Source organism: Bactrocera oleae, chromosome 2 (genome assembly GCF_042242935.1).
Source record: "Bactrocera oleae isolate idBacOlea1 chromosome 2, idBacOlea1, whole genome shotgun sequence".
Taxonomy (NCBI): domain Eukaryota; kingdom Metazoa; phylum Arthropoda; class Insecta; order Diptera; family Tephritidae; genus Bactrocera; species Bactrocera oleae.
Window position 1 is genome coordinate 6,958,558 of NC_091536.1, and position 24,454 is coordinate 6,983,011.

The 24,454-nt window shown below is 37.9% G+C and overlaps 2 protein-coding genes across 5 annotated transcripts in view; one reads left to right on the forward strand and one right to left on the reverse strand.

Moving 5' to 3' along the window:
• The window catches only part of Cad87A (cadherin 87A), a 127,878-nt gene that overhangs the window by 100,874 nt on the left and 2,550 nt on the right, over positions 1-24,454 (forward strand). For all 4 annotated transcript variants that reach the window (XM_014230067.3, XM_014230068.3, XM_070107907.1 and 1 more), the window contains 22 exons: positions 6,940-7,028; positions 7,153-7,499; positions 9,150-9,295; positions 9,416-9,530; positions 9,805-9,997; positions 11,212-11,324; positions 12,870-13,970; positions 14,236-14,744; positions 14,959-15,187; positions 15,712-15,933; positions 16,003-16,107; positions 18,325-18,924; positions 19,003-19,410; positions 19,480-19,670; positions 19,755-20,060; positions 21,442-21,619; positions 21,687-21,861; positions 22,005-22,408; positions 22,481-22,641; positions 22,702-22,803; positions 22,878-22,959; positions 23,958-24,191. In XM_014230067.3, the coding sequence (XP_014085542.1) occupies positions 6,950-7,028; positions 7,153-7,499; positions 9,150-9,295; positions 9,416-9,530; positions 9,805-9,997; positions 11,212-11,324; positions 12,870-13,970; positions 14,236-14,744; positions 14,959-15,187; positions 15,712-15,933; positions 16,003-16,107; positions 18,325-18,924; positions 19,003-19,410; positions 19,480-19,670; positions 19,755-20,060; positions 21,442-21,619; positions 21,687-21,861; positions 22,005-22,408; positions 22,481-22,641; positions 22,702-22,803; positions 22,878-22,959; positions 23,958-24,191 (6,000 nt within the window). In that variant the 5' untranslated portion in view covers positions 6,940-6,949. The remainder of the gene's footprint in view (positions 1-6,939; positions 7,029-7,152; positions 7,500-9,149; positions 9,296-9,415; positions 9,531-9,804; positions 9,998-11,211; positions 11,325-12,869; positions 13,971-14,235; positions 14,745-14,958; positions 15,188-15,711; positions 15,934-16,002; positions 16,108-18,324; positions 18,925-19,002; positions 19,411-19,479; positions 19,671-19,754; positions 20,061-21,441; positions 21,620-21,686; positions 21,862-22,004; positions 22,409-22,480; positions 22,642-22,701; positions 22,804-22,877; positions 22,960-23,957; positions 24,192-24,454) is intronic.
• On the reverse strand, positions 15,962-18,280 carry LOC106614361 (uncharacterized). Its single transcript, XM_014230069.3, has 4 exons — positions 18,031-18,280; positions 17,850-17,980; positions 16,768-16,968; positions 15,962-16,299 (listed from the first exon to the last, which is right to left on the reverse strand). The coding sequence occupies exons 1-4, from the start codon at positions 18,157-18,159 to the stop codon at positions 16,188-16,190; spliced, it is 573 nt and encodes a 190-aa protein (XP_014085544.1). The 5' UTR covers positions 18,160-18,280; the 3' UTR covers positions 15,962-16,187.

Here is a 24,454-nt window from a genome sequence, read left to right on the forward strand (position 1 = left end):
AACTTTTTATAAATAATTTACTGCTACTTTTTCGATTAAAAATTGTATATCTTGTTTTGCAAATCAGCCATTTTGCAATAAATCGATGGAAAGTGGAAAATAAAATACGTTAACTACGGTTTCACCGAATCTATAATACCCTTGAAAAATAAAAAATTTTCTATACTTCAACTTGTTTTTGATCGTTCAGTTTGCATGAAAGCTATGTATATGCTATAGAGTCCGATGTGAATAATTTTTTCGGAGATTTTAACGCTGCCTTGGGGCAATAATCTATGCCGAATTTCGTAAAGATATCTTGTCAAATAAAAACGTTTACCAATCAAGAACTTAATTTGGATCGTTCAGTTTGTATGACAGCTATATCCTACAGTAGCCTGATATCGGCTGTTCCGACAAATGAGCAGCTTCTTTGGGAGAAAGGGACGTGTGCGAAATTTCAGATCGATATCTCAAAAACAGTCAGACGAAAAAATCGCCTTAATTCGTCACACGGATCGTTTATTTAGCCATTTTCTAGAGTCACCGTCGGTTCCTTGTAAGTGTTACAAACTTCGTGGCAAACTTAATATATCTTGTTTAGTGTATAATATATTTTGAAAATAAAAACTAACAAGTTTTATGAAGATTAAGATATCGTTTTTTATTGCCGAAACACAAGCTCCTAGAATCACCGTTGCTCGAAAAGGCCTTCTTGAAAGTGTGATTCCGAAATTTGGTCCACTGGCCGCCATTTTGTTTCGAAATTAAAAAATATATGCAGTCAAATGCATGCTGAATAAACCCCGAAAGAAAATAATTCGAATAATTTTTCTTTACTAGTAAGATCAACAGCTCTTTTTTATGGTTTGATGGCACTTTAAGGACCCAAAATGTTAATAAAATATTACATTATATCGATTGTAAATAATTCATCGACGTCAAAAGCAGTTCCGTTAAAAAACATTAGAGGACAGCAATCACTACACTTCAATTCGGGATCGGTAAAAAAATTGCATTCAGAACATAAGTACCCTTCTCCATTATATATAATATTTAGCTTAAGTTTAGATTCTAAACATAAGAGCACATAACTGTGGACCACTGTATTTGGTCGCAGAATATTAGAGCTCAATGTCAGGTTAGGGGGTTGATCCAAAAATCGATGGATCGCCCTTGGATAAATATTTATCCTTATTGTTACCCACAAACTCCTTAAAGTGCATCACCTTATAGATCTACGAAGCGTTTTGAGCTCACCACAAATTTATTAAAGCGGTCAGTATCAATCTCAGCCACTTCGCTAGGTTTTCCAAAAGTGTGTCCACCCAGATTTGGTATTTCAATCTCAGGCGGTCAAAAGCCTGGCAATAGAGTACAAAGTAACAAGATGATTCCACCTCACCTGCTTCCATACAGCTTTGGCAAAGAGGAACTATTGAATAGTGTCCAGTCAGAACACCTACAATTGTTGCAAGATTGATTTTGCTAAGTGCAAGTAGAAGTAGTTCGGAAGAACTCTTACGGTTCACTTTGGGCCAGAAGAATCTCGCAGTTGCACAAGTCTCGACAAAGCCGACTCGCTTCCAATTGGATGACTTTGGGGTAGGTGTGCCTTCTCTAAAAAGCTCACCGGCTTTGCTAATATGGAAAAGCTTGAAGCTGTTGTTAATGACTCCACTCCTTGACTAGTTTTGAGCGCACAGTCAGCGAGCTCAAAGTCAGTATAGCCGCTCGGATGTCGGATTGAATGCACACCTCTCTGAAGGAAGCTATATTTCGGAGCAATAAAATCTACTGCTATCTTGATGGGAGTCACCTCCGCTCGAAAGACGCTACAGTGGTCTGGTAGCCTGAAACTAGAATTAATGGAGAGCTCCCAACAGAAAACTTCACATCCTACCCTCCCATTTAACTTCGATCCATTCGTGAAAAGTCCACTGCACCTCTTCTCCAACGGCTTCCCCCGCCCACAAAAACTTCGCATCTGTGCGAGTAGAGAAGAAACTACCAGGTGAAGGTTCCGCGATGCAGTACTCAAAGTAGTGGAGAATTTTAATGTGTTCCTGTCCGAAGCTCTATGGTTTATAAGAATAAGACAGTGTTAATTAACTTGAATTACTCATACTGACAACAGAGCACTTGTTCTTGTTTTTCTCTTGATTTGTTTTTTTCTTTCATAAGAGATAGTTTGAAGGTAACACTTTCGTTCCGCTGACAGCAGTTGAGTCTAAGCAACTTAGCAAAATGAGTCAAGTGAAAGGAGGAACTTATTTTTTGTCGAGGCTGGATTCTAAAGCATTCCCAAAATCAAATGAATCTTGTTCCTATTGATACATCTAACATCAAAAAGCTGACAAACTGTCAACAGCTTTGCTCTTCTGCGACATAAACGAATTTTAAGAACCCAAAATGCATATTATAGATTATTTACTTGTTCAAACCAATTTCCTTCAAAGTTACTACTTGTTTTTCTTTTTACCACACTTTGCGTAGTGTGGATTGTAAAAGCGCACAGATCACGAAAAAAAGTAAAGAACTTAAATGCAGATGAGTATAAAAAGCGGAAAACAGCTGCGAAGCGAAAATTTGTAAAAAAAAAACGTCAAAAGCTAAAAGCATAAAACAACAGACAGCTATCGCTTGTTGCATGCCACACTGCGCATATGTACCATATACTAGTATGCCACATCAACACCACAGCGAGAGTGGGACGACTTAATTGGCTGGGTTGGTAGTGTTGATGGCCGGGGCGGCGGGTGGTGCCGCACTTGCTGACTGCCGCTGGCAGTAATGTTGATGTAAACATTACTTTTTGGCACATGCAACACAACACGCGTTTCAAAAGCTGCCTCACTCGACTTGACAACTGCAAGTGCGAGCTATTGCCACTACAACTCATCTGCACTTCCACCCCTCTTACTCCGATCTCATTGCCGACTGACACTCATTTTCAGCCACTTTTTCCTTTTGCTTCACTGGTGTTTTTGTTGTTGTAGCAGCTGTTGATCTTCACCCGCAGCCCTATAGCACACTACATATCCTCAAGTGCATTTACACGCTTACTTGCTCGCAGGCGCCTTTCACGCTCTCTCTGTCTTCCAGCACTCAACACCCAACACTCATCCAACCATTCACGGAGCTTTTTATACCCTGAACAGGGTATATTAAGTTTCCCACGATGTTTGAAACCTAGACCTAGAAGAAAACGTCGGAGACTATAAAATATATTTTGCGGATCATTTAGCATGACGAGCTGAGTCAATTTAGCCATGTCCGTCTGTATATACGCGAATTAGTCCCTCAATTTTTTAGATATCGATCTGAAATCTTGCACACGTTATTTTATTCTCAAGAAACTGTTAATTTGTCTGAAACACAGATATCGGACTACTATAGCATATAGCTACCAAACAAATTGAACGATCGGAATCAAATACTTGTATGAACAACTTTTTCATTTGACGAGATATCTTCAAGAAATTTGGTATGGATTATAACTTATAACTTCTTGTAAGGAATCTTTTGTATTGTAAAGGGTATTATAACTTCGGTTTCGGCCTTTTTCCTGTTTCGTTTGCCGTTGCTGGCGCTTACAGTGTTGATGTTTTGATTTAAGTGCGTCAAAAGTTGACTTCCTGCCGCTGCTGTCATGCTGCTGATGAAGCTATTGCTACAGCAGCTGTTACTGTTGTTGTTGCTATTGTGTCAGCTAGCGGCGTTTGCATTCCCCTTTTTTGTGCAACTCGAAGCTTTAACGATGCGGATGTTTTAGTTCGTCAGCCGTTTTATTTACGATTTTTTCCTTGCTGCCATTTTAGTTGTTGCTGCAATATTTCTTTGCTTAGTCCTACAATGCGGCAGCAGTAGTAGCAGCAACAGCGCGTGAGTGTGGTTGCTGCACTTATTACTATTGTGTGCCGCAAGCAAAGCAATAAAGTCGCTGGAGGTGGGGGCACGCGTGATATTGGTCGGCTAAAACCAGCGAGTGCAAAATGTGACGCTGCATTTCTGCAGCACTGTGGCATTAATTAGCGCGCACCCGCTCCCACACCCGCATCCACATACACTTCGTGTACTTAAAATCAGAAAAGCCGAAAAACTATTTTGCATTTTTTGCGAATACACATTTGCGTTGTGTTTGCTTTGCAAATTCGCGGTGCGAAAGGAGCAGTGTAAGAGAGCATAGACAGAAACGGAGTGCGAGATAGCAATTTGGCAGCGTGTGCAAGTGCTGGTGGCGCCACACACACACTCTCTCTCTCTTCCTCCCTCATGGAAAATAACTCTCCGCGCACAAATTGCTGTAATTAATGTCGTGCAAAGTTGCGTGAACTTGGCTGCAATCAAGTGGCGCTGCTAGTTAAGTTTTCGGGGTGAGGTTTAAGTGGTTTTATGAATGCAAAAATTCAGTGGTTGCTGATGGCTTCGCGGGAAGTTCTTTGGCGCCAATATGTGCGGTTTATGAGCACACACTCAGCTTATACGCGTGTATATTGCCTTATAAGTAAATATATGCATTTGTGAGCGTTTGCGTTTGCTGTTAATTTTAGTTGTTTTTTCTTTTTGTGGCTTGTTGACATTTTCCATTTGCAAACAATAACTTTTTAACGTTTGTATATGTTTGCTTAACCAAAATACATTAACCTTTTTTAAGCTCTACTCACAGTGAGTAGGAAACTTATAACATATGGCTAAAATTTAAGGAAAAAAAACAAGAAAAAACGTTAACTTCGGTTGTATCGAAGCTATAATACCCTTCACAAATACAAAATATTTCTTACAGAAACTTTGATTGGTCTGTTTGTATGGCAGCTATATGCTATAGTTACTCGATGTGAATTATTTCTTCGGCCGTTGTCCTACACAATAACCCATGCCAAATTTCTTGAATATATCTCGTCAAATGAAAAAGCTTTTCATATAAGCACTTTATTCCGATCGTTCAATTTGTATGTCAGCTCTATGCTATTAGGTTGTTCACGCTTAACTGCTTTACCGTTATATATAGTAAGGCTTGCAAATCGTCGAATAACAACTCGAGAGATTACCGAATGATTAAATTTGTTTATCGCGACCGCTTACAAGCACATGAGGCGTCAACGAAAATTAATTGTTTACAACAATGTAAAGCGCAAGCATCTTGATCTAAGAAGGATAAACCAGCTTAAATCACTTCAAAGGCCGATAGTCACCAAAAAAAAGGTTATGTTGTCAATTTGGTGGGATTCAAAAGAGACGTTTATTTCGCGCTTTAGCCCGACAATACCACAATTAATTCTGCAGTGTATTATGATCAGCTGGCCAAATTGAGTTATGCACTCAAACAGCAGAGTTCAGAATTGATCAATAGAAAAGGTGTAGTGTTGCATCAGGATAATGCGACACCTCATACATATTTGATGACTCGCCCTTTTGAAGCTTGAATAGAATGTGCCACCACACCCACGGTCTCTGCACAATTTTTTAGAAGGGAGAATCTTCATGTCAAATCAGGACGTCAAAAACCACCTGGACCAGTTTTTTGACTGCAAGGATCAAACATTTTATAAGCACTTTCTTTGTGAGAAAAAGACGGGTGCAATAATATCCGATGTCTCAAACACTGAGAAATTAGTTTATATTACTAACTTTTTATTTTACCTAATATATACAGACAGGCGAACATGGCTTAATCGACTTATCTCGTCACGTTGATCATTTATATAAACATTTTATAGGGTGGCAAACTTAATATACAGTGGGTATCCAGTATACAGTGGTACATCCCCATGATTACCCTATGTATAATTTTCCGCTCAAAATTACTCCCAGCGATGGGTTTGTATAGCGTCTACCAATAAACTCATGGTTGCCATGTCAAATTTTTTCAGTGTGTTCAGTAAGGTTTGACATTTCATCATGTCACGTTTCACTTTGGTACAACGCTTAAAAATTGTCCAAGATTATTACGCGAATAAACGTTCTCCATTAAATTCGGAAATCCTAAAATCATCTTCTCAGATAAGGCCCATTTCTGGCTTAATGGCTTCGTCAACAAACAGAATTGTCGCTATTGGGGTGAGTCAAATCGTCGTGTAGTTCAGGAAACGCAATTGCATCCCCAAAATGATAAATAACGAGCATTATAACACGATGTTGACGAACTTTTTTTCCGGAATTTTTTTGATGAAATCGACGCGAACAATCTTTATTTCCATCCAGATGGTTTGCGTCCCTATGTTTCACGTCTAAACAGGGACACATTTCATGCAAAGTTTTGCGACTCGCTAAATAGCCCAGTCGAATGGCCGCCAAGATCTTGCGATTTAATGCCTCTAGATTATTTGGGAGTATGTTGAATCAAAGGTTTAAGCCAAAGGTCAACGGCTCGAGGAGCTCGAAGACAACATTCAGAGCACTATAGCTAAAATAAATGCTGCATTGGGTCATCGAAAATTTACGTAAACGGGTGGAGATATGCAAAACGGAGCCGTGGTGACCATTTGCCCGACATTTTGTTCAAATCACACATGGCATAACAATACCCATTTCGAGTGTTTTATTTCGTTTCAACATCACGTCGTGCTTGTTGGTAGTGCTTTAGAAAAAAAAATTAAGTAACAACAATGTGAAAGCAAAGATCTCACCTCTCAGGCATCTTAGAGGTTTCTAACGTTTCTCGCTGTTGACAACATATTTCTTCTTTAACAACCTTTTTGCACTACCTTTATTGACATAAAGCTTTACTTACACACATGAAGAGAGACTAACTCTCTAATCATTACAGCATAAATCATTTCGGTTTATATTTCAAAGCACTCTCTTAAAGTAAATCTTACGTGTTAAATATTTTTGCTAATGTTAAATTTGACTTCTCTCAAATTTCGGAATTATTCTTTTAGATATGTAGTTCATTTTATATTTAAATTAATATTTTATACACTCATTAACCTAGTGTCACATCCTCTTTTTTTACAGCACCAACACAATGCCCAGACATAAATTGTTGCACACACACTATCAGCTGTTTGCCTTTGCGCTTATCAGCATTCTACCGTTAATCAGCTGTAAGTAGCATTTACTCTATGCACTATGAAAAACACGTCTCACTCATTTACCCTGATTACTCCTGTGGCTCTTCTAATAATTTTTCATTTTTATAACCCTTTCTCACATTATCTTTTTTCACAGCTGAAACTAATCGCCCGCCTGTCTTCACCCAAGTACTTAACAATATTGTATTGGAGGAGAATGCAGCTGTTGGTACAGTCGTCGCTCAGTTACAGGGTTACGATCCGGAAGGTAGTAATGTCACTTTTGGTGCCATCGGTTCAGAACACTTTGAAGTGGACCCCATCACGGGCGTTATAAAATTAATTAAGCCATTAGATCGCGAAGAGAAAGACAGTTTGTTGTTTTATGTCACGATACGTGATCGTGTCAGTCCCGATGGCGAATCCGAACAAGATAATATTGTACAAGTGCCAATCACCATTATTGTATTAGATGAAAACGATAATCCACCAGAATTTCAGAACGTAAGTTGAATAAGAAATATATAAAACTAGAATATAAGACGGATAAACGGTTGAGGAGAAGTTATTCAGTCAGGTACCTTCAATAATTTTTTTAATACCAAAATCAGTCAATTAAAATATATGTCTTCTGTTTGCTACAAATTTGTTGGCCGCTCTGTTTTTATGAATGTTAGGAACTCAAGCCCTGCTTTTAGCACAGAGAAGGTTCCGACTTTTGGAGACGCACTCTAGCATATTCAGCTTAGAGGCCCATTATAGCACTCAGTGGGTAGGGTTTATCCAAAACAAGATGTGTGGTAAAAATGTAAAAGTCAATACAATGCATCGTAAAAAGGACCTCATAAACCGATGCCTTAATGATGTTGATATCCTTGTAAAAATACTAATATATCGGCTATATAAAAGAGCACAAGTTCAGAGTTTCGGTTCGTGTTGGGAAAGAGTATTTACCGATATTTACAGTCGTACCCTCATCATAAAACAACATTTTTAAGGGGTTAGGGGTAGTCAGAGACACGAAAAAATAAGAATTTTCAGTAATTTTTTTTTTGCTATTAAATCCTGTTAAAAAAAATTTTATTTCCAAAGTTATAGCTTTCTGTGTTGACCCAGTTCCAAAATAAGGTCCTTGCGGTGACAATCATAAGTCCTTGGAAATTCATCTAAAATCAATCGGATAAAAAAAATTAGTATAATAATCCTGCGCCTGATCGAAGCTTTTTTTTCAAAAATTAACAAAATGGCGGCCTCAAGGAATTTTTGAAAAAAAATCCTTCGATCAGGCCCGTGTTTATTATGTATTCTAAAAGCTGTATAAATTTCATTAAAATCTACTAAGCGGTTTTCGAGTTACACTTGTCGCCAGTTCAAAAAACATAGTTTTGAGAAAAACGCATTTAAAGTTTCACACTAGACTTAGCGCCCGAGCGCTCTTTGTTTTTTGTCGAATAACTCAAAAAGTAATTATCGGATCAACTTGACATTTTCAGACAATATTATCAAGATATTACACGTAAGGAAAATGCAAAATTGAAAATACTGACTACCCCTAACCCCTTAACATCTCTCTAATTTTCTCCGACAGAAGAAAAGACTATTAAAATATTGGTAGTATGAGCGCTAACTTATTAATTTTGGTTCACTTTCTGGCGAAATAAAGTCCTCATTGACTGAAGATGAATTATAAGATCTCACGTTCACAGAAATCAAAACCTTTGACGAAGTTTCTCACGTGGGCTAAAGCTAATCAAATTTATTAGAGCCTGGAATATGGTTTTTTGAAGTACTAACTTTATAACCTGAATGTGCTCTGTTCAATTAAAAGCACGGTCGTTATGAGATCGGAACAAGTTATGCAATTATATTAAAGATCGTATCCTTAATCATCCTTGGAAAGCCGCTTATGAAGTGGGAATTTCAGATTTCAGGACAACTTTTTCTAAAGGGTGCAACATCGATCCAGTGAGATAATCTCCTGCTTTTTACCGAAATTTTTTGTTTCTATCAGGCTCGATATATATAGATATTTGCTGACAGCGGAGGGCATTCGCTAGTTAAACCCCTGATCACTAGCTACTAATACTATATGAGCTTATATCTCTTAAGAATCTTTTTTTGTGAGACAAATATATTTTTTATTATATTTCCCAGACACCATATGAGACAGATGTGAACGAGAACGCCGCCATCGGCACAACCATCTTCAATCAAATACTCGTAACAGACCGCGATACCATCGGTGAGAGTCTCGACCTTAAATGTCTGCCGCAAGAGCAGAGTCCAGAGGCGTGCAACAAGTAAGTTCTCGCGCTAAAAAAAACATTTCATTTAAATGACTTATGTCTTGTTTACTTTTAATAAAATTAACAATCACTTTACACTTCACAAATGTCTTTTCATGCCGTCCTCGCATACAGATTCCGTTTGGAGCCATTATCGCGTGAGCCAACCGTATTAAAGGCAGCCGTTGTGCTGAATGACACGCTGAATTATAATCAACGCATGATTTATCACTTTCAAATTGAAGCGACGGTAAGTAAAGCGCGAACGGGGAATAGGGAACAAGGGATGTACGGTAGATGGCTTAACATAGCGGGTGGCTTTATACAATTACCAATTGGTGACTTTTTAATAAGAAATTAAGTTGTTAACAACATTTCTCCGTTGCAACCACTCGGCACATCTCTTTGTGCTTGTCATTTTGACTTATCTGCTTATTTATCATTTCATTGCTTTATTGTTGTAATTGCTTTTCTTTTTCTTTTATTTTGTAATTTCTTTACTTTCGTGCTTCGGCTTTCTTTAGGATGGCGTACATAAATCACAAACGAATTTCGAAGTACGCGTCAAGGATGTACAGGATAAGCCGCCTGTATTTCAGGGCTCCTTGTCGGCGGTCATCGATGAGGATAGTCCCATTGGTACGTTGGTGCTGAAGGTGCAGGCACGCGATGGCGACACAGGCGAACCGAGGAAAATCGTTTACGATTTGTTAACGAGTAAGTGCAATAATTAAGTTGATTAATGGTGGCGGCATTTTACGCAATTATCTGATAAGTTATTGACCGCTGAAAGGCAGATTTATTGCGAATACACACACATACATACAATCTATACGTAACGTAATAAAAGTACACAAGCACAGACCATTGTTCATTTATGAGAACAATTAGTCTTTTATAAATAATATTTCTACATCCATATCTGGTCGAAACAATAGATACGCGGGGAAATTGGAAGAACTTTTTATGCTATTAACTCACTTTACGGGATATATGTATATCCGTAGGGTTTAATAAATATCTTCTATGTGGAGATATTCGCAAGCCTGAAGGACTGTTATTATGTGAGCCTATCTAACTCTCTCTGACAGTTATTTCAATCTTGGTCTTGCCTGTACAAGACGTATTGTCGAGGGTTCCTTGATTTCGCTGGAAAGATAGTAGAAAACGTTTGGATGTTCGCAAGTAGAGTGTAGTCAGATCGTTATAAAAAGCTCATAAGCAAAAAGTTGAACCCTATGTTCCATATATTCAACGCTTTACTCGTTGACGTTTACTGGGCATAGCAGAATGCACTAAGAGAATATTAAATAACATGTATTTTGATTAAAACTATTAATGATTTAGCATCTCTCCTTTAACCATAATTTCAGATTGCCTGTCTGAATAGTTTTGTAAAATTGAAAATATTTTCTTGCAATATCCAATATTCGAACAGTCAGGACGCAATTTGACAGTGATTGTTACAGTTTCTATATGATATAGGTTCTAGAGGCTACTTCCCAAATAGAATAATGAGTAACCTGAATGTGGATGTGACAGCTGAGGTTTGGTACCCCGAAATTGATGACGGTTTGTAGAGAGTAATCGCGATTTCAGTTAACTACTTGCAGGTATTTCAAGAATTTAGAAGTGCGTGGGAACTTGTTAACATCTAGATCAGTAACAGATGAGCGGGTCCCATTGGCCTTGCTTAGATGACGTTAAGTTGAATATAGTTTCTGGCCATAGCTTTGACTGAGCTCATATGAAAAATCGATCACATAAATTTGATTAAAAGCGCCATATCTTTTTGACTCCGCTTGAAATGTGTAAAATCCAAGTTTATCTATAGTTTTGACTATATTATATGTGCACGTATATAAATTATTTAATTCGTAGCTGTAATACTTTTTTTTTTAAATACTAATTTTTAACATACACTTTTTTAGATCCCATGGACTATTTCTTACTGAATGAAAAAAGTGGGGAATTACGTACCGCCAAACCTTTAGATCGCGAAGCTCTTCCCGATAGCACCGGCTTGATAACACTCACCGTTAGGGTAAGTCGTATTTTAATGACATATTATGGGTTCAATCATTCGATAATAGTATTCAGAATACAAACAAGAAACACGATGGTGAGTTGAAGAAGTCCTTAGCATTGATACAAACGATTCCTGTATCACGACCTCTCAAATCAAAGATTAGCTCTTTGTTGGAAGATGCTCTCTGTAACCGTTCAAATTAAGCAGCGCTGTAAATATACAAGCTATTTCTCAAAATTTTATTTTTCATCATTGAGCTTTGAGAATCTTGCTGCCCTAATATAACAAATTTTATCATTCTGATTTTCTTGTACCGGCAAGGCTTCGCATGAGCTGGGTGACTGGATGCATTAACTTCGATGAACTGAGCAAATTGGCTCGATTGTAAATAACCACCTCAACGTCTCTTGATCCATACTTAATAATGTTTGATCTAAGAAAGGTAAGGTTTTTAACAGATCAAGTGTGGTACGCGTGATCTTCGTCGCGGCGAACAGCCTCGTAATTTGATCTAACCCATATTTTTATAATAAATATTATGGGCTTCGCCAAAAAAGTATGTTAAAAATCAAAATGAACTCCGAACACTATCTTCTGAAACAATGATGCCTTATGTACTAGAGTCGCCAGTGATCGAAATTCGTCCAATAGAAAATACAATTGATCAATAATGCTACTAGTGTTTAAATTTTATTGCAGAACTTGAACGAAATGTGAACAAAATCTTAAAAAAATTACAAAATTTACAAAAATCAATTTACAAAAAATTAAAATTCATAATTCCTTCTCGTGCAAAATTTTGTTGGTGAGTTTATAGTTAGTAGTTGATATTTATTGCTAATCAGTCATTCGCTCAATTAATTACAATTTTTTTGGAGTTTTTTTTTTGGAAGTGTAGTGTAGTGTTAAGAAAAAATTATCTCTCAAGTTGAAGTGCTGTTGATGTCGATTCAACCAACTAACTAACCTTGGAAAAAAATGATTAAAAATTTAACTACCAAATAGGGCACTTGAAATTTAACTAAAAATTTCTAACTAACCAAAATAAAACGAATGCCATCAAAGGTTATTTCCACTTTTTTTTCACTATACAATAACAATACCTGCAATTTAATGTGCGTTAAAAATGTAATTGTTACAGAATTTAATGTTGGAACACGTAAAGTCCAAACACAATTGCAAGTGGAAAAAAATCGAAACCACAAATCCGCCGTAAACGATACACAATAACCCGATATGTGTATGTTGTTGCAACTTATACAGAGTAGCGACGAAATGTACTTCTGTATACGACTGTGTTAAATGCGCCACCGCGTTTGTAGTTGTTGTAGTCGCTAAATTTGCGCCAACGCATTTTTACCTGTTTTTTCGTTGACGTAGATGCAAAAAAAGAACGTTGTGGACTTCTGCTCGTCTTCTCCTTTCCAACGGCATATATAGATTTGGCACGAACGCAATATCGAAACTCGTCACATTTCAAAATATTTGTCTGTTTTGAATTAAAATTCTTTCAAATTACCTTTTTTAAGCTCTCTTTCTTTATTTATTTAATTGTTTCAGGCTCGTGAACTTGTGAATGGCACCGCCAGCAGTGACTCACTTACGAGCACCACCGCTCAGGCCACCATAACCATACGTGATGTAAACGATTCTCCGCCCAGCTTCAATAAGAAAGAATATGAAGTTTCACTCCAAGAGAATACAGCACCCGGTACGCCACTCCCACTTGACATGAATGTGACAGATCACGATGTTGGCATTAATTCGAAATTCTCGTTACGCTTGGATGATGTATCCGGGGTATTTGAGGTGGAACCCAAGTATGTAAATGGTTTCTCACAAGTCAACATACGCGTCGGCAATGGCACACTGGACTATGAAAATCCCAATCAGCGTAAATTTATTGTGCTCGTCATTGCCGAGGAGACGGATACGAAACCGAAATTATCCTCAACAGCTACCATTACAATAACTGTGTTGGATGCCAACGATAATAAGCCAATGTTCGAGCATGAATCATATTCGGCAAGTATATCGGAAGCGGCTGCGCCCGGTCAATATGTCACTACCATCACAGCGAAAGATGTGGATTCAGGTCAATATGGTGATGCGGGAATACATTATAGTCTGTCGGGTACCGGTGCTGAACTCTTTCACGTTAATGAACAAACTGGTGTAATAACATTAGCCGATTGCCCGGCAACGTTGGCTAACGGCGCAGATGGACCTGTTGGTCGGCAGCGTCGTCAGTTGCACGCGCAAACCGATTCGACAGATTACGCATCACTCCCGCTCGCCAATATGGATAACTACAGCCATCTGCAGTTTACCGCCACATCATCGGCGGAGGAGGAGGATAATGAACAGCCCAGTGCTGCACTTTTTAATGCGCTAGATATCAATACAGAACCAACGGTAGAGTATAAAGTCGTTACACAATCGGAAGCACGCAGCAACATTAACGATGTCATTAGCGAAACAGCAGCTACAGCGCCATCAGCAGTATTACCCACCCATTTGCCGACAATGTTGGAAACTAGCGCAACAGAAACGTCCCGCCTCGCAACGCCAACAACCAAAGCGGAGATGGTCCGACGAACTGAGGTGCCGCGTACGTGCCTCGACTATGAAACGGAGACCACGTACTTTCTGTCATACAAAGTGAGTGACGAGCTCAGCACGCGTTGTTGTTGCTGCTATTATTATGTTTATAGCGTTCTTATAGTTGTTCTTGTAATTGTTGCCACAGCTCCCATACATACAAGTTGGGTAGTAAGTTTGTGGTTGTTATTTGAAATTCATTTGCAATTATGTGACTTCGATTTGAAATTTCAAGTTTGTCTTGTGGACATATGCTTTGAATTTAATTTCGTTTTCACTTCTCGTCCATTTTTATGCGTGTACTTATATACATTCTTATGTGTAGGCAACCGACGACGGCGGTCAAGGCCAAACATCGGTGGTGCCGCTGCGTATTTCAGTGACCGATGCCAACGATTCACCGCCCGTGTGTGAGAGTCCATTGTACCGCGCCGCTGTTGATGAAGGCGCACACGTGTTCGATTCACCGTTAGTGGTGAAGGCGCGCGATGCTGACACCATTTCGGACATAACCTATCGTATTATCGGTGATGAGCAAATCACAAGTGTTTTCGCCATCGATCGGCGTACCGGCCAGATAACGATACGTCCGAATGCAACACTGGATGTGACTTATCTGAAGCGCGACTATTTGGTTTTCGCCGTCGAAGCGAATGATGGTGCTTTCACTACAAATTGTGGTGTGAATATAACGGTACGGGATGTGAATAATCATGCGCCACGCTTCCTCGCTGAGGAATATTCGGCAGTGGTGGAGGAGAACTCCGAAATCGGCACCAGCGTAGAGAAGCTGCAAGCTGAAGATTTAGATTCAGGCATAAATGCAGAGATCAGGTGGGTTATCGACGATACTAACCGTAATCAAAGTGTCTTAATGTGAAAGGAAGCAATATTTTTGATATAAACATTTAGATTTCCATATGGCACGTACCTTACGATCACATTATGTTATTGCCTATTCAAATTTAAAATAAATTTTGTTTAATTAACTTTACTTCTCACTCTAAAACCCAAATTTTAAAAGCTCACTTGACACTTTTTATTGTAGATACCGCATCGAGCATGGCAGCTTCAATGATTTCCGCATTGACGAGCGTACTGGCGATGTTTTTGTTTCGCGCAAACTGGATTATGACCGTCGCAATACCTATCACATCGAAGTACTCGCAACCGATTTGGGTACACCAAGTCTTTCGGGCACAACTACACTGACGGTAAACATAAACAACAGCAACGATAAAGATCCGTACTTCACGCCGGCAACGCAGCATGCAACGGTGAGTGGTTAATTATGCATAAAATGGCATAACATTTGGAACTCAGATGCATTGAGTTGGCCTTGCAAGTTGTCTTTTGTCTGCCTGTGTACGTATTCCACTAGAAACTAGACGGAAATTGCCAAATAGGCCTATCTTCATTCTTTTCTAGTAATTCCAATTTTCTACTTTTGTTGCGTTTTACTGACAGTAAAATATGATAAAATATTTCTCACTCTTGGTTCTCTATATATTTGTTTACTGGTATTCAGATTGATCTTTGATCCACGGTTATTTATTCAATAAGTTGTCTCATTTAGGAATGAGAACTGTAAAATCGTAAAATTGTGTTTTCTGTTGCTTTTACAGTAGATAGCTTATCTTCATATTAAATTTTTGTAGAAATCTCCGAAAAATTTCTCATTTCTGTAATTTTTGAAGCGAGCACTAACCTGAAACTTAGCCTTTCTTAACTTTTTTTTTATTTTTATCTATTTATTTTATAATTATTATTTATTTCTCATTATTTAATTTTATTCCTCTAGATTCCCGAGGATGCGCCAGTTGGCACTTTGGTTCACACTCTCATCGCACTCGATCCTGATGTGCCCACTTACAGCGCTCTCGAATTTGCTGGCACCGATGTTGTCGCCATCGATAAGGACGGCAAAGAGGTGCCAAATAGTGAACAGTTCAAAGAATACTTTACCATAAATCGCAAGGGGCAGGTGATCGTAAATAAGGCGCTGGATCGTGACCTCTTTGCGGTAAGACAATAAAGTAGAAACTTTAATATTAGAGAATTTGTATGCAATAATTTCTTTATTTTCTTTCAGGTCATAAGAATTAGCGTACTTGTTACGGACAGCACAGCGCCCACTGTGCAACAGGGACGTGGTTTGCTTAATATACAAATCATTGATGTCAACAAAACACCGCCGGTAAGTTAAATTGAACACAATTGTGGGGCAATAAAAAATTTTAAAAAAATTTTTTGTTGTAATTTTTATCAGCTTCCAATTTAAATGAAACTTTCTTTTTTCAAAAATAATTCCGTCTCATTTGTTTCAATATCCGAGTCAGTTCCTTCTACATGGTACATGAGACTTTGATGAAGGTCTGTGTATATGTTGCTAAAAGGAATTGTGAATAATTATAAGACATTTATACAAAATTATATATATGTATATTAGGGTGGGTAAAAAAAAATTCAAATTTTTTTTCGCTTGGTACTATGAAAAATAGGTGTTTTGACACTTCTGAAAAAATCACTCCAAGTATGAGCTTTTAATTGTAGCGGAAAGGTTCTCCGCATTACAATTTTCTTATATTTAAGATAGATATTTAAGATAGAAAAATCAAATCCCACTTCCAACTACTTGAAAAAATGAAATTCTCTACAAAAAAGGTCTCCTAAGATTTTCACGTAAATCTGACCGTTTGAAAGATATTAACGCCTGAAGTTTGTTTATTTAAAGGCAATTTTTTTTTCAGGGTACCAAGCGAAAAAAGTTACTCTGTTTTTTTACCCACCCCAATTTACATATATCTACGTCTATGATAAGTTTTTATATAAATATATATTATTGCTAATTACTCACAGCGCTGATATGCCAACGGTAATTTGTATTATATTTTTTGCCAAAAATATGCTGAATAGAGATATTTTGCATGGCATGCAGTAGCGTATCGTTAAACCACCGACTATTACTTCTAAAGTGGTGAATATTATATTCTCCACGAATTGGGCGTAAATTGATGGAACCAAAAGATCGCCAAATTCCTCCGACAAAATAGGAAATCTACGCAACAAGAGCATATAATATTAAGTTATAGGTATAATATGAGTTATCGACAAATTGTTACAGGGTGGTGCATAGGGTGGATTTACGCAACCGTTCACTGGAATTTGTTAAAAAAAAAAAATTTAATTTGGCTGCATCATAGCTATGCCTTCACAGGTGCATTGCCCATACAAGCTATATTTTTAGCTAAATTTGAATACGTAACCGACCAACGGTTTGGATCCAAAGTATTATTTCTAGCCACATTGCTGAATATAAACAATCTTCAAATCGAATTAAGGTCATTTGTTAAGGAATAACGATCCTTTATAAAGATTTTTATCTGGATTTTGACGATCAGTTTGTATTGCAGCTATATGTTCTAGTGTGCCGAACTGAACAGTTTGTTCGGAGATTGAAGCATTGTCTTCGTCAATAATACCTGCCAAATATCGTGTATTATATCTTCTCAAATAAAACAAGTTTTCCATACAAGAACTTAATTTTAATCGATCAGTTTGTATGGCAGCTATATACCATAGTGTCCGATATCGGCGATTACTACAAATGTGCAAAATTTCAGGTCGATATCTCAAAAACTGAGGGACTATCTCGAAAAAAGAAGTATTTTTTATGGGGGTGTATTGCATACTTGACGATCACTTGTGGCTTTACAGATAAGCCGATGAGACAATTATAAAGCTTAAAACGATTTATTTCGCACCACGGAATATCATACCTGACTGTCTCTCAAGGTTTTCAGCGAGCAAGAGTATCATTAACACTATATGCATCACCCTATATATGTACATACATATATTTTTTTAAGACCGTGAAACACCTTCAGTTCCACTTAAATTGATTTATCGACATTTTTAAAAGCAATTTCACATACTCACAATGCTATAATGTTGGCCGCAAGTCCCACATAACCAAAAATGAATTTCGCTAAAATGAGCAGTGATACAAATATCATGTGCAAATGCGATTGTAAAGTGTTGCAACAGGAATTTTCGAGCGCGTTATTAATCTGTAAAAAAAAACAAGTATAACAATGAACTTTCAGCAAAATACACTCACTGTTCTCAAATCCAAGCCAAGTTTACGCGGACTTAATGTGGCCGCTTTATATAATATTGTAAAAACGTTGATAAATAAGATTTTGAATTTTCCATATGGTATATCCGATGCTTCAACAACCGAGTTCATGCCGTTGAGCTGCTATACTTTTGCATAATTTGGTGGAATTTTCGAAATGGAAAATTTTTAAAAAAATTTAGTATATTTTCGTTTTCTTTTTTCATGTTGACACAAACAAATCTACAGTGTTGTAATGCGTATTTTTAAAATTTAAATAATAATTTCAATTTTCAGAAATTCAATCCGCCATGGACCGCCGAAACTCCTGTAATTAAGCTACAAATGATCGAGGAACAGCCAATCGGCTCAGTGTTGACCACACTACAGGCGTATGACGATGACTCAACCATTGGTGAATACAACATATCACCAAATGCATACTTCACCATTAACAAGGCGACAGGTGTGATCACGTCAACAGCGCGCATTGACTATGAAACACTGAAAGAGGTAAAATTCATTGCCACAGTGAGCGATACCGGTGTGCCGTCACTCACATCGACCGCTGAAGTCACCGTGGACATAATCAATTTGAACGATAATGAGCCACACTTTAGCCAATCGGAGTATCACTTCAATGTGACGGAAAATTCACCGCGCGGCACAGTCGCCGGCAAAGTAGAGGCATTCGATGCTGATATTGGCACCTTCGGCGAGATTACTTATACGCTAATTGGCGAGTATAATAAATATTTTAGCATTGATGCCTACACCGGCAGCATAATGGTGGCCGATGCCACGATACTCGATCGTGAGAAGATTAGCGAGATCACTTTGACGGCGTTGGCACAGGACAAAGCGCCGACTACGGTGCAAAAATCAGCAACAGCAGCGGTAAAGACGCACAGAAAATAATATTTATAAATATTTTCCGCTTCTATTTAATACATTTTCATTTTGTCTTTACCTCAGATTCATATCAATGTGCTGGATGTTAATGATAATGCACCAATTTTCACGCAAACTCAATACACCACAACGCTGGCAGAGAATGCCGCCGTTAGTCCGCCGGCTGCATTATTGCAAGTGAAGGCACTCGATGCTGATGAGGGTATATTTGGTGATGTGCGCTATTTCATTGCCGATGGCAATGAGCAAGGACTCTTCCGGCTGGATGCGCAAACCGGCATTATTTATCCAGCGCAAAGTTTGAGCGGCAAGAAGGGTGTGTATGCATTAGAAATTGTCGCACGCGATACACAAGGTTCGGGTACGATGGAGAGTCGTACGAGAGTGCTGATCACAGTTATGGGTGTGAATCATTATCGGCCAGTATTCGTGATACCAGCACTATCGAATGCCACCATCGAGATACCGGGTGTAAGTGAAGATTTCTTTAACATGTATGTTTTACATTACATACTCTGCTTCTTTTTGTTTTTTTTTTAGGATATTGTGCAACAAGATTATCTCCTGATTACCGTTAAGGCAACCGACAATGATACCGATGAGAATGGCGTGCTCTCCTATCATCTACAAGTGAACAACGAAAATGTGCAGGAGAACGATGAATTTCGTATCGATTCAACAACCGGTGAATTGCGCACCAAGCGCGAGTTGAATCGCAAAGAGCGCGCAAAGTACGTAAATGCGTGTTTTGAATTGCCTCTTGCTTCTTCCATTCAACTTATTTTTTTATTTTTATTCCAATTTTTTACCCTTAGCTATGACATCATTTTAGTGGCTCGCGATGCTGGCAATCCAACACCATTTGAAACATTACGCTTCCTTAGCATTAGCATTGTTGACGCTAATGAAAATCGCCCTGAATTTTCGGATGCTGGAAATCCTTATAAAATCTCGATCAAAGAGAATAGTGGTCGAGATGTTAAGATCGGACGCATACAAGCTACAGCGCGTAGTAAACACAATAGGGATGTCTATTATTATTTGTTGTTGGGCAATGAGGACAATGCTTTTGTGGTGGACAAAGCAACTGGCGATATTTACACGAACAAGAGTTTGGACAGGTAAAGGTTTACAGATTCCATTAGGTTTTGGCTCTTAAGATAATTAATTAAGATATCTTGCGTATTGACCGATATATACGAGTACGCTGAAAATTCTAAAATAATTATATTCGGTATATGGGGAACACGATCGAAGCTTATGATCAACATAAATATAGCATCAAATGGCTCAGCGACACGAACAAGCTACGTAAGCAGAGGCACTTCTCAAGGAGGCGTCCTTTCTTCGCTTTTATGGGTGGTGGCGCTGAATAGCATACTACTTCAACTCAATGTAGGAGAAGGGAAAGCAATAACTTATGTAGACGACATAGTGTTGATGATATCAGTGATGTTTCTTTCCACAACCAGTGGGATTATTGAAAGCGCCCTACGAAGGTTACACCTATGGGCTAAGTGTTAAACTTAGTGAAACAGAACTGATGATTCATGATTAAAACAAAAAAACCGCGATTCAATCTTTTCAGTGGTACAACAATTTCTCTGTCCCCCACAACAGAATAACTAAAGGCTGAAATCGATACCAAACATAATTGGAAGACTAACATTGAAAAACGAATAAATAAAACGTATATAATATAGCCTGTTACACTTGCAAAATAATACTTATAAGGAACTGGGGCCTTAAACCAAATATAGTCCTTTGGATGTTTGGTATCTTTAGACCAATTCTAACTTATGAAGCGCTGGGCAGCATTAAAGAAACAATATAATATCAGGAAACTAAATGAAATACAAAGAGCAGCCTGTGCAGGGGTTACCGGGGCAATTAAGTCATGTCCGACCAAGGCACTTAACTGCCCATAGACGTGTATACTTAGAAAGTAGCAGCAAGTGTTGCTATTAAAATTAGGGAATTAGAAGGATAAAGTCGAAAAAATTACGCGCAGAGCGCCATCCTAAACAGCTAAATATAAACAAATCAGACTAATCGTCCAAAGATTAGATTTCAATAGTCACTTTCGGGTGAGTTTAGTAGAGAAGGAGAAGCATTCCTCTATCGATACCGAGAGATCCAAAATAGACTGTGGAGTAGGGGCTGTGGTGTAATCTAATGATCTCAACATCTCTATTTCTATTCACCTACCAATCTCAGTCAGTATCTTCTATTAAGTTCTATTGATTTTACACTAAGATACATATTTTAAACCTATAAGTGGGCAGGGCCATGCGCACTTTTTAAAATTGGAATTTTGATATGATCGCTTGCGTAAATAGAGGTACAGACATTCATACAGAAGTTCAGAAATCAACTCGTCTCGCCATCCTGATCAGTTTCATATCTATCTCCATTACTTTTAAATGTTACAACAACCGTTAGGTTATTTTATTACCTATATCCTCTTATTTAAGTTATTTTGCAATTTGTTTTCAATTTCAGAGAGGATACCGATTTCTACACACTTTACATTCTTGCAAGCATCAAATCGGATTTACATATATCTGAAGAAGAGCGCGCTTCGTTTTCAATAAAAAGCCTTGAACGTGACAATACTGTGGCGAAAGTGTGGATAACGGTACTCGATGAAAATGACAACCCACCACTATTCGAAAGAGAGGTAAACAATAAACAAATTATATTCATACCATAAATGCATTAACAGTCCGTATAAACATATTTCATAGGTCTACTATGCCGGCGTAAATGCGAAGGCGGCCGTTAACACTGTCATAACCGTTGTAAATGCTACCGATGCCGATGAAGGCAAAAATGCCAAAATCGAGTATATGATTGTTGCTTCAAATCTTTATAAATTTGGCGCCAGCAAGGCAACAGGTTCTATAGTGCCTAGTCCGTTTTGTAAGTATATTGTGCAAATGTTGTGGCTAAGTTTAACTTTAAAGTTTTTGAAGTTACACTTAATTTGGATAATATATTTAATTTTGCGGATATTTCACTTATATGTACTATATATAATATATATATATATTTTTTGTATTCAGCAATTTCCGTCGATGGCCGCATCACTACCGCTGCTTTCATGGCTGAATACAATCAAGATCGTTTTGAACTGGAAGTGATTGCCAAAGAATTGGAGCAACCGCAACAATCGACACGTACCAAAGTCTATGTATGGGTATTTGACTCCACGCAATTAGTGCGCGTAATACTCTCACGTCCCCCCGAGGAGGTGCATCAAGAGCAGGAGGAAATAATCGCTGAATTGCGCAATGCAACGCAACATCGCATCATTGTCGATGAGATACGCTATCACGTGGATGCCATGGGCCGCATACGCATGGATTGGTGTGATTTATTTTTCCATGCTGTCGAGCCGCATACGCAACAAATCGCCGCTGTCGATGAGATATTAAAAGTTATCGATGCGAATTATGATTATCTGCGGGTGAGTGGGGGGTGCATTGAAATTTTCTGTATAGCTAAAATTTTAATTTTTCATCTATTTTATTGAGTGTAGGACTATTATGCCGGTTTTGCTATTGAAAATGTTGTGCCCGCCTATATCACTATTGTACAGGATGAATTTGATTTGGCTGTAGCTGGTTTGGTGGCTTTGGTCATTGTGCTCTTTGTGGGCGTCATCAGTTTTATTGTGCTGTGCTGTTGTCTCAAGCATTGGTGTGTAATATTTAAACTTTAATTAAACTTACCATGTATTCATAGTAATTTTTTCTTTAGGAACCTCTCCGTGCCCGTAGAAAACCGCCGCAAAGAGGCTTTAATTAAGAAACAAATAATAGAGGACTTGAATACCACAGAGAATCCATTGTGGATAGAACAGTAAGCATATTGAAAAAATTTCTTTAAATGTAAAAATCTAATTCTGATTTTTATTTTATAATTTTTATTTGCAGAAAACTCAAACTTTACGAGGAGCAAGAGTTGACAATGCAGGTCTTCTCTGAGCCCGATCATATTTCGAACTCGGATTCACCAGTAAGTATTATATAGTATTTCATATCTGATTTTTTATTGTTGTTGTTTTTAAAGTACAAAACGTACCACGAATAAACTCTCATTGGAGACTACTTAGTCGAATATAAATCCAAGAAGTCATGTAAACTGGTTATTTCTCGGGTTCTATGTTGCTGTTGTTGTGGTTGTAACTCTGTTAGCCTAAATGCAATTGCTATGACAATCCTTCACCGAAAATATGTTATGTATTTGCATAGATCCAACGTTTTATTGCAGCTTTTTATACCCTGAACAATGTACATTAAGTTTGCCACGATGTTTGTAACACCCAAAAGGAAACGTCGTAAAAAAATTAAATTAAAAATATAAATTAAATAATCAGTATGATGAGCTAAGTCGATTTATCCATGTCCATCTGCCTGTCTGTCCACCGGGACCTAGGGCCCTAATATACTCGAACTAGTCTCCAATTTTTTGCGATACCGATATCACGCTCTTTTCTCCCCAAGAAATTGCTCATTTGGTGGAACCACCAATATCGGGTCACTATAGTATACAGCTACAATACAAACGGAACAATCGGAATCAAGTATATGGAAAACTTTTTCATTTGACAAGATATCTTAACCAAATTTGGCATATATTATTGCCCAAGCAACGGTGCACTCTCCAAAGAACTTTTTCTGATCGGATCGCTATAACATACAGCTGTCGTACAAACCTAACGATCGGAATCAAGTCCTTGTATGGACAATTTTGTATTTGACGAGATATTCTTACAAAATTTGGAATAGATCGAGATCGAGGCACTATATCATATAGCTGTCATACAAACTGTACGATCAAAATCAAGGTTTGTATGCAGACTTCGTCATTTGTGAAGGGGTATTCCAGCTTCGGTGTAGCCGTAGTTAACGGTTTTCTTGTTTTATTCTGCTTTAAGTTTATTTCCACTATTTATCTACATAAGTATTGATCACATTATATTATTACAGAAATATTTCGTATGTTTCTTTCAGGCTCAACTGGAGCACCATGTGCCACATCATAATGTTGTTGACAACACCTATGCAACTATACAGCCACGTAACGGTAATCATAGCAATCACGGCTTGAATAGTACAGCTGTGCGCAATGCTGAAAATACGGTTGGTGTTAATATGAGTAATAGCAATGCGCTGGGACGTGTTCACGATGCACATATAAATGAATTTGCTGATTATGCGACATTGCGTAACAATCGAGCGCCATCGGTGAGTTGAAAATTTTGATGAAGTTGAATTAATATTATTTGTCGATATACTATATAATAATAGCTTTAAGTTTCAATAATTTTTATGTTCATACAAATGTTCATCTAACGGTTGTTTGTAATATCCTAAACAATTGGTCAAAACCGTTCGTAGTTTTACTAAATAACGAACAGTGATTGTCTTGGTAATTTTTTATTATAAAAACTGAAGACATCTCAACATTTTTGGCAGACTCAGGATTTTTTTCCCTGAATTTCGGGAAA

What these genes read in the sequence shown, in the direction of transcription:
- LOC106614361 (XM_014230069.3), bottom strand. Translation starts at nt 18,159, where the DNA reads ATGAACTCGGTTGTTGAAGCATCGGATATACCATATGGAAAATTCAAA. An exon ending in TTGGCTTGGATTTGAGAACA is followed by an intron (nt 17,981 to 18,030) that starts GTGAGTGTATTT and finishes TTTTTTTTACAG; the next exon opens with ATTAATAACGCGCTCGAAAA. An exon ending in GCGGCCAACATTATAGCATT is followed by an intron (nt 16,969 to 17,849) that starts GTGAGTATGTGA and finishes CTTGTTGCGTAG; the next exon opens with ATTTCCTATTTTGTCGGAGG.